Source organism: Eucalyptus grandis, chromosome 6 (genome assembly GCF_016545825.1).
Source record: "Eucalyptus grandis isolate ANBG69807.140 chromosome 6, ASM1654582v1, whole genome shotgun sequence".
Classification (NCBI taxonomy): domain Eukaryota; kingdom Viridiplantae; phylum Streptophyta; class Magnoliopsida; order Myrtales; family Myrtaceae; genus Eucalyptus; species Eucalyptus grandis.
Genome location: NC_052617.1, coordinates 48,124,765 through 48,133,514, shown reverse-complemented (window position 1 = coordinate 48,133,514; position 8,750 = coordinate 48,124,765). Strand labels below are relative to the sequence as shown.

General features: G+C 42.0%; 2 protein-coding genes across 2 annotated transcripts; one reads left to right on the top strand and one right to left on the bottom strand.

Moving 5' to 3' along the window:
- The first annotated feature begins 311 nt into the window (after positions 1 to 311).
- Positions 312 to 3,171, top strand: LOC104450375 (putative 4-hydroxy-4-methyl-2-oxoglutarate aldolase 3). Its single transcript, XM_018876152.2, has 3 exons — positions 312 to 426; positions 575 to 638; positions 2,425 to 3,171. Exons 1-3 carry the CDS (start codon positions 401 to 403, stop codon positions 2,932 to 2,934), a joined length of 600 nt encoding a protein of 199 aa, XP_018731697.1. The 5' UTR covers positions 312 to 400; the 3' UTR covers positions 2,935 to 3,171.
- A 114-nt stretch (positions 3,172 to 3,285) lies between these two features.
- On the bottom strand, positions 3,286 to 7,421 carry LOC104450376 (COP9 signalosome complex subunit 6a). Its single transcript, XM_010064901.3, has 9 exons — positions 7,021 to 7,421; positions 6,758 to 6,846; positions 6,164 to 6,257; positions 5,632 to 5,693; positions 5,466 to 5,544; positions 5,139 to 5,231; positions 4,703 to 4,803; positions 4,505 to 4,560; positions 3,286 to 3,877 (listed from the first exon to the last, which is right to left on the bottom strand). The coding sequence occupies exons 1-9, from the start codon at positions 7,325 to 7,327 to the stop codon at positions 3,796 to 3,798; spliced, it is 963 nt and encodes a 320-aa protein (XP_010063203.1). The 5' UTR covers positions 7,328 to 7,421; the 3' UTR covers positions 3,286 to 3,795.
- Between the last annotated feature and the right edge of the window lie 1,329 nt (positions 7,422 to 8,750).

The window sequence follows — 8,750 nt, the reverse complement described above, 5'->3', positions numbered from 1 at the left end:
CTAGCGAGGGTGGCCTCATGTCGGAAAAGAAAAAAGGAAAAAACAGAAAAAGAAAAGAAATTTTGGATGAAAATGCTTTTCACCGGTTAAAATCTCTAACCAATTGTGACTGGAAATGTCGGGTCATTATTTGAAAGAACCCAAACTTTTTAGGCTTTTATTTGAAATAAGGTTTATTTCGAATCTTTATTTAAAAAAAAATGATGATATTTTTTATTTTTTTGAAATTTTTCTAGATAAATATATATAACTTTTTTTGTTTCCAAACTGTGATAAATAAAGCTTGGCAAGTGTTGTGCGACGGCACACTTATCAAGACTGTTCTTCTGGGAAAGGACCCGGAAAGGCCACCCCCCCTTGCAGCAAAACTTCCCACTCGGCGCGGATTACGTTGCAGACCATGTCAGCGGCGGCACAGAAACCATGGTCGACTCTTCTCCTTCTCCGCTGCTTCCCGCCGCCAATTTTGATAACACGAACACTCCCCCTCGCTTTGTCATCGCCTTTTTCAGCCAACTTTTTCATCCATTAAATAAGTGAATCCCAAAGGCTTATCCGCGTTCCATACTGACAGCGCCATAGCAGTCCAGACGTGCTCCACCAATTCCCCTTCTGGGTTCTCTTCACTGGCTCACCGTGTAAGCCCCCCCGTTCTTTCTTTTCTCTTTTTCTATTCTTTCTTATTCTGTATTGTTATCTCCTTAGCTTCGCTCAGCATTCGAGTTCATTAATATTTTCCGTACTCCTTCGTGGATCCTTGCTGATTTTTCGCTTTGTTAGTAGCATCGGATTCTTTGTTAGAAAGGAAGAATTTCTTTAAAATTGCGTGTGCGAGAGTTCTGTTCGGTGGAGTTTAAAACAGAGTCAAATCTTGATGGTTTTGTTTAATCGGAACCTGAGGATGGGTTAGAAGCGTTAGTTGGCCTCTCTGATATGGTATTATAAAGAACAAAAAAAAAATGTGATCTTTTGACCAGATTAATATTGCGATGGAGAGTTCCATAGAGCAAATGCATGAATCTAGTCGTTCCTTGTCGCCTTTTATTAGTTTACGGGGATGGATCGTTAAGCCTCGAATTAAACAAGTGTCTGTACTTTGTCTGTTTCATTCCTGCGTTTTCTAGTCGGGTTCACGGGTGGTCTCTTGATTTGTTTTCGTCGTGGGGAAGCACTATTTTTATTTTTTTTTTTTTTTTGGTTTTTCCAGAAGTTTTCTGTGGCGTCATGATATGATTTCAGTCTACCTCGGCTTACTGCTCAACTCCCAACTTACGTGGGACGTTGACTCCGGATAATTAAAAAACAAGATTGATACTGTTACTCGTTATCTTGTCCCGGTTTAGCTCGAGCCACTCGCCCTAAAGAAAATTAGGAGGAATTTACCGGTTGAACATGCTCACGAGAGACCGAGCGACGGTGTCATCCATGGATAGATGCCTTAGGATATACTCCCGTGGTGATGAGTTTGCAACCGCATCTGATAACGCTCATCAAACAGATGGCAAGGGATTCCAGTGTCATTATCGTTGACTTTGTAGTTCATTTATTCTGTTCTATTGATGTTAGCTAACTGCCTGATTGCTGTCTTCCAAAACTTGAATTCGATAAATCTCATTAACAAATGTGAGTATTGCGAGTTGTGGCTGTGCAGAAACTCGTGTTACTGAAAAAGTGATTCTTGAAAATTCTGACAAATGCTTCAGAGATCATATGGCAATTAGCTGTCGCGTTCTCGAGGGGTCAACATATGAACCTTACCTATTACGTGGCAAATGATGTGGGATTTACAGAAAAGGATGCAATAATTAATGAGATAGGTTTGATGGTAGTACTGAACTAGTTCAATGGCCACGACCAATAAGAAATAAAAATAAAAGTTCAATGGCTTTTGGGGTGAAATCATCCTCTAAACACTTAAAGTTGAACGAATAATCCCTTCAATGGCTCTGAAATTTCTTGATTCGTGCGGTACAATACAGATATAATAATCAAAAACGTCATCACTAGCATAAATGTACTTAGTGTTTGTTGCAGCTGCAACTTCTATGCAGATCTCATGGCGTAAGCTTAGGTGTGCATTAGCTATTTTCCTCATCTCCTCCAGGAAACATAACGTCCAATGCATTAGTCTGCAGAATGTGCAAATGTACAAGTCGTTTGAGGTCATGAACGCATCACATAGGTATTCCTATAGATTGATGCATGATGTAGGCAGTCTGGTAATGGATATTCTACTGGTGCGATAAAGAGGAACGCGACTGTTCCACCATAGGTCCATATCTTTTTGGCTTTCTGCTGAGGGAATTCAGTGAAAGCTATAGTGGATTGTTGGTGTTTTTCTCGACTATCGGCTTTCTGTTCAGGGGATTCAGTGAAATATATTTGGATCGTCGATTTCCTAGAACTAACCAACCAATAGTGCAGGATAACACAATGGCTTCTCTGGCAACAGCCGAAGTCTGCGACTCAAACGCGTCAGTCGTAGCAAGCGGCGACCTGCGCGTGCTGCATCCTGTATTCCAGATATATGGTCAGAAGAAAACGTTCTCGGGTCCTGTTGTCACTGTCAAGGTATTTGAGGACAACGTCCTGGTTCGGGAGCTGCTCGAAACCAGAGGTGAAGGGAGAGTTTTGGTCATCGATGGCGGAGGAAGCTTGAGATGTGCACTGGTGGGTGGGAACATGGGACAGTTGGCTCAGAACATGGGATGGGCTGGGATTGTTGTGAATGGCTGCATTAGAGACGTGGACGAGATCAATGAGTGCGGGATTGGCGTTAGGGCCTTGGCTTCGAATCCCCTGAAATCGAGCAAGAAAAGGGTCGGGGAAAAGCATGTCCCTGTCTACGTCGCCGGCACGCTGATCCGCGATGGCGAATGGTTGTATGCAGATAGTGATGGGGTTATCGTCGCCAAAACCGAACTGTCTGTTTGAAGCTTAAAGAGACCATTTTCAAGGGAGCATGATTCGACAAGAAATTTAACTTTGCCAATTTGTTATCTTCTCTCATTGATTCCGCATTTGGGAGTGGTCAAAGCCGATGGGCAAGAACTTCAAGTTTGTTGTTACGTGCTGAATGTTGCGAAACACTCCCAATGAGAGCTGGAATAAAACGAAAATGAAGTTTGTCCACATTTGTTTATTTGTACGAATCACACTGCTTTTGTTTTATATACAAATATCAACCAGTTGACATTCTCCAAGGCCTACAAGAATTTGACCCTTTATCCAGCAAGTTAACAAAGTTACTAAATAAAAGAGATGGAACATAGAAGCGAACGCATGAGCCGTATACAGGATCCAAGTAGACAAGTTTGGCGCCAAAGCTCAAAATCCATTAAGTTAACATATAGAATCACTACTCTTACCAAAAAAAAAAACATATAGAATCACTACAAGACGCTAAAAGCTATACCAGAACATCATCTCAAGGCAACACCAAAGGTCAAAACATGCCTGTAAATTATGAAAATCTTTTAGCAAGGTTCCCCATTTCACTATCGTTAGCCCCAGGAACTACGAAAATGCCCAGGAGGACCGAACAACCCAAGCAAATAGTGAGAGAACCTTAGTAAAGTGCAAATGTATAAAGATTTCTATCAGATTTCGATTTCATCTCCCTGATCCCATCTTCTATGCGGTATGGGCCTTGGTTGAAACATACTCGATATGCGTTAGCCATGATTGCTTGCGTCATGCACAAGCCTAGACTTTGACAGTACGCCACAAATCAAGCACAATGCCGGGACAGATGGAGAACCATAATCAATCGGTCCAAGAGAAACAAGGAATATTTCAAACGAAAGGGGTCCTTCCTCCCCTCCTACTGTGTCTGTCATAAGCGGTGTTGAATTTGTCAATTAGTTCGTTCATTGTGCTGCAAAGAGAAGAAGAATTATCTGAGTTTCTGAAATGAATCCTCACAATGTTGGGAGCAAACACACACATTGACAAGTTAATATCAATCCAATCATTATCAATTTGTCTGTGCACCTTAGAAAGCACACAAACCAGAATTAAGTAAATTCACAAAAGAAAGCTCTTAATTTTGTTACTTTCCCAAAAGCTTAGCTGACCTGTACCCAAGGTTTATCATGTTCCTAGGCTTCCTACGGACAGACTAACTTGAAACCTTGTGAAAAATGCATTGTGTTGCTAAAGGCTAAACATTGGAGAAGGTTTTCCAACACCATATCTGCTAGGAGCAATTTCTAACAAGTAGATTGCACAAAAAGTCAAATATTAGGGAGATGTCATCCACGTCAAATTGTTCCTGATGAAAATTCCAACTTATAGAATCTTCCAGATTCAGCTAATAACTTGTATCACTACATAAGCTTTCAGGCATATGACATGTATGGTTTGATTTATATACACAATCCTCCTGTCCGAACAAAGCCTTATCACCCAGAAGATGGTCCAGCACAGTATTTCCTCTGAAATCGTGACTCCCAAACATACTCATTATGAGTCCAAAGTAAGTAATTCAAAAGTTTGTTCATACCTTGAGCAGTTGGTGAGCATGGCCAGGTAAGTAATCAGCAACGTATCATTGTACTCCTGGAAGATTAGCAAATTGGAGAAGATTTTAGGGAAGAAAGTGAAAATAAAACCACTCAGCAACTAACATATAAAAAGTAATTTAAAAAGGAAAATAGAAAACCTCAACTTCAGGGCATGTTAAACTAAGCAGAAAACTTACCATCAAAAAGTCGTCCTGAAATTTCCCTGATTCAATAGCTGGCAATCTTCTGAGAAGACTAGATACTTGTCTCAGCAGAGAATTTTCACAAGGAATCTCACCTGCAAGTGCAATCAGTACATACTCTAAGCTGTACTAGTCATACCCATAGACAGTAGATACACGTCTTCTATGCAGAAATCCACTTTACATTGAAGCAACAGAAGCCACATTTCAGAGGATACATAGGATATGGAGATGGTAGCAATTGGTTCGTCTGTTTTTCCATGTGTGCAAGAAATATTCTGGTAGGGCATAAACTTGGCTAATGAGAAAGTCATTAGAATACTCGTCATCTCTTTCAAATTACATTCATTCATTCTCTTGTCACATTCAATAGTAGGTGGGCTGCAACTTTGTGGAGGGGGGCCCCTCAAACTTCTTTAACACTACATACCTTTCTGCATTGCAAGAAGGTAGTGATGAAGCACTCTAACTCGGCTATTCAGCATCTTGATGGCACTGTGAATTCCCGTGAGGTGAGCAGCCACTGCAGAAGAACACATGCCAAAAAAGATGTGGGATTTAGTTCTTTTTTCCTTCAGTGAAATAAGAGAGAAAGCGTGAGTGCTATTATCATGCTTATTTGTACTCTTATCCACAGAGAAGCCCTCTCTTTCTCCTCCGCCTTATAACTTTTGCTCTCGGTTTTTGGGAGGGAGGGGAGTCGTGGTGTGTATCGTGCAGATGATGTTAGATAATGGACCGGGCGATGAGTCCTTACACTGAGTTGCCGCTGTACCTCCATCAGATGGCTTTAGATGAGCTACATGATCGACCGATATCCTTTCTGCTTCTACCGTCTTTAAACAAAGGAACAAACAATTCAATTATCCTCGGTCAGAACAAGTAGAAAAATATCTGATGCACAACAACATAAACAGACATACCTCAATGGTGTAGCTAGCTCGGACAAATATAAGTTGTGGAATCCCATCTATGACATGCAGCTCTATGGTTGTGTAGATAACCATCCAATATACAGGAAAAATCATCTAGTGTTGTTAGTTGTGAGAAATAAATCAACTAAAAAGTTTCGGTAAACATTAGAGTAGCAAGAAATGTTCTTAGATAGTCTGCCACGAAAACAGCAGAAGCAAATGTTCCGAAAAATGGTCCTTAAGGCATGGTATCAAAACTCTCCCAGAACAATTATTATTATTTTTTTTTAAAGAAATCTAAGAATATCCTAGACTCCTGACTGTGATAAAAACCTGCCTCTTTCATGTATAAAATGCTACTAAAACACTAAATACCGAGAAGGCAAAGAGGAAATATATCCTCTGGCCAATGCACCTGAACACTCACATGGTGAGAATGGGGAATGGCAGACATTACGTTGGTGAGAAATGAGAATAGATTTCCCCTACCGATAACAAGACAATCAATGAAATTTCAGAAAAGGACATAAAAGTCACTTACCACTTTCGTAGATAGTAACAGGTAGATCCTTCTGGGCATGATTAATTGAAGGATTGAGAAGAACATAGACAGGGCTTTCATTGATATCCATTAACTGCCATATATATCTTATCAGCCTTATGAATTGACACTTGCGAAACACTAGTGAAAGTGCATCCAACCATCATCATTTTGTAATCTAGACACCCAACACACGATAAACAGAGAAACTTGAATCTGTCTGTGGAGAACATTTCCTTGGACAGGGGTTGCAGCTCGCAAGCGAGCTTCGTCTACTGACTTGAAAAGGGGTCCCACCACAAAAAATAAATAAAAGATAAAAGATGGATAAGTATCACATGAAATATCCACCATTCAGGATACCACCAAAATGCACTACATACTACGACTGGAGAATTTGAAGTCTACAACTTCAGACTCGAACCATCACTAGAAATACTCCATGACAGCGACTTTCCAACCTTATTTCCTTAAAATGCTAGAGCGAACACTGAGAAAGACACTCTCTATGTCAAACTCAAAGGCTCAAACACAAGGATCAATACAAAACGCGAAGATCACTATCAACTAGAGGACTACAAAATCATTACTCACAGCTTTGTGAATGTGCATATCGGATTCCTCGGCATCGCTCCCCGTTGAATACCATCCGAGCACATAGAAATTCGGAAAGACCTTCTTATCTGTCGCCGATTAATATACAAAAAGAAAAAAAAAATCAGAAAATACTAAGCTCGAAACCCTAACCCTTCCGTCCGCACAACCGAAGCAAACAATCCCAAACATCATCCGTCGACAATCATAAACAGATGCGGGAAACGAAAGTTAGGGAGGGGATGAGGGAGGGTGGACTCAACAGAGCTCCTGCTTCTTGTCGAGGAAGGCGCGGTCGAGCGAGTGGGTGGCGGGGTCGTAGAGGAGCTCGAAGCTGTTGAAAATCTCGACGGTGCGGCCCCGCTGGACCCCGATCACGCACCCGTACACCCTCGGGGGATCGGCCGCCGCCGGGGCCGGCGGGGCGAACGGATCGGCGGCGGCGGGGGCGCAGTGGTGCGCGGAGGGTGGCGGGTGGAGCTGGGACTTGACGCGGGTGTAGTGGTCGGAGATGTTGAGGATCACCAGCGGGTGGAGCTTGAACGTGAGGCCGCTGCTGGACGACGCCATCGGAACGGCCCCCACTCTTGCCGGCGGGAGGATGCACAGTCTCTCGGGTCGGTGCTCTTTCGGGCTGAGTGCGACGGATGCGTCGTGCTTTGTCGATTCTCCGACTGATGTTCAATGTCACGGGTGGTGGAGGTCGCTTGAGCTGGGCCCGGTTGGAACTTGGGCCTTCCGAGCTAGGTGAGCCGCGGTTTTGTTTTTGGGCCGAAAAGCCCATTGCGCGATTGCCACGCTTTCGCGATGAACGGGAAGGGGGCGAAGAGAATGAGCGAATAAAAACTTGCCGACGTGGACGCCGAACAAATCTATCCTCGAAACCGTCCAAAAAATTCATGTCGGAATTTTCCAGTCACTCAAAATAGATGAAGCTGATAGAAATACTTGGTCGCATTTTCTTGAACGAATTTTAGGTTATAATTACCCCGTTCCGAATTTTCTAAGACACATTTCTTGTTGGATAATTATCATTCCATTGTATAATACTAATTTAATTTTAAACTTTTTAATTTGAACAATTTAGTTATAAACCTTTTAACAATTTCTCACTATAGTTTGTATGGGCAATTTTTTGATATAGTCGGCGCTAACTTAAGCAATTTTTTGTATTGTTGGAATTTTTTCTGATCTTTTTTCTTCTTTCTTCCTTTGTTGACTGACAAGCCGAATTAGCACACGTACAATAGATTTATGAAGTTTTTAGTAAACTTTGCCATTTCTTTTTAACAAGTTTTCAAAGTGTCAATATATTCGTTTGTTTTCTTTGTGTGTGTGTGTGTGTGTGTGTATAAATTTGTCTTTGTGGGTGAGATTTTTTCAAAGAAAAAGATCGGCTGAGCTTTGATTTCTCTCGACCCGAAAGCGACTCCACCTCCGAGTCCCCACCACGAGTGGTAAGCACTGAGCAGTTGCACCGGAGCACCGAACTTCTTGTTGATTTTCTTTCCATTTGTCCTCTTCAAAATGGATAATTACTTTTGTCTGTTTGTTCGTCTGCGCTTGTCCCGGACTGGATTATCCGCCTGTAGTTCAAGGAAAAGAAGGAAGATCTCCTGGAAGGTAGCTCGGCCATTCCTCGCTTGTGGTGGTTCCATCGCTAGTCAAATTGGGGCCGCCGAAAAAAGAATAAGCCAGAACGGCGTTTCGTGCCGCGTTTGATCTCTTCGGCAGACAATGGCGTGGTGCTTCACGTAAGAAAATAATGAAAGTTCAACGTGTCGAATACAAACGTTTTTCTCGAGTGCCCGCGCTCGTCGGAACGTGGATTCACGACAGCCAATCCCGCCCCGAACTCATATAATAAGAGCCTATCTTAAATTCGAGATTGAATTTTAATAAAGTATATGAAAAATTACTATTCACCTGCTAATTTTGATAATGAGTGGGAAAAGAACCATCCATATTGGTTTTAATACCTGTTTTGCGATTT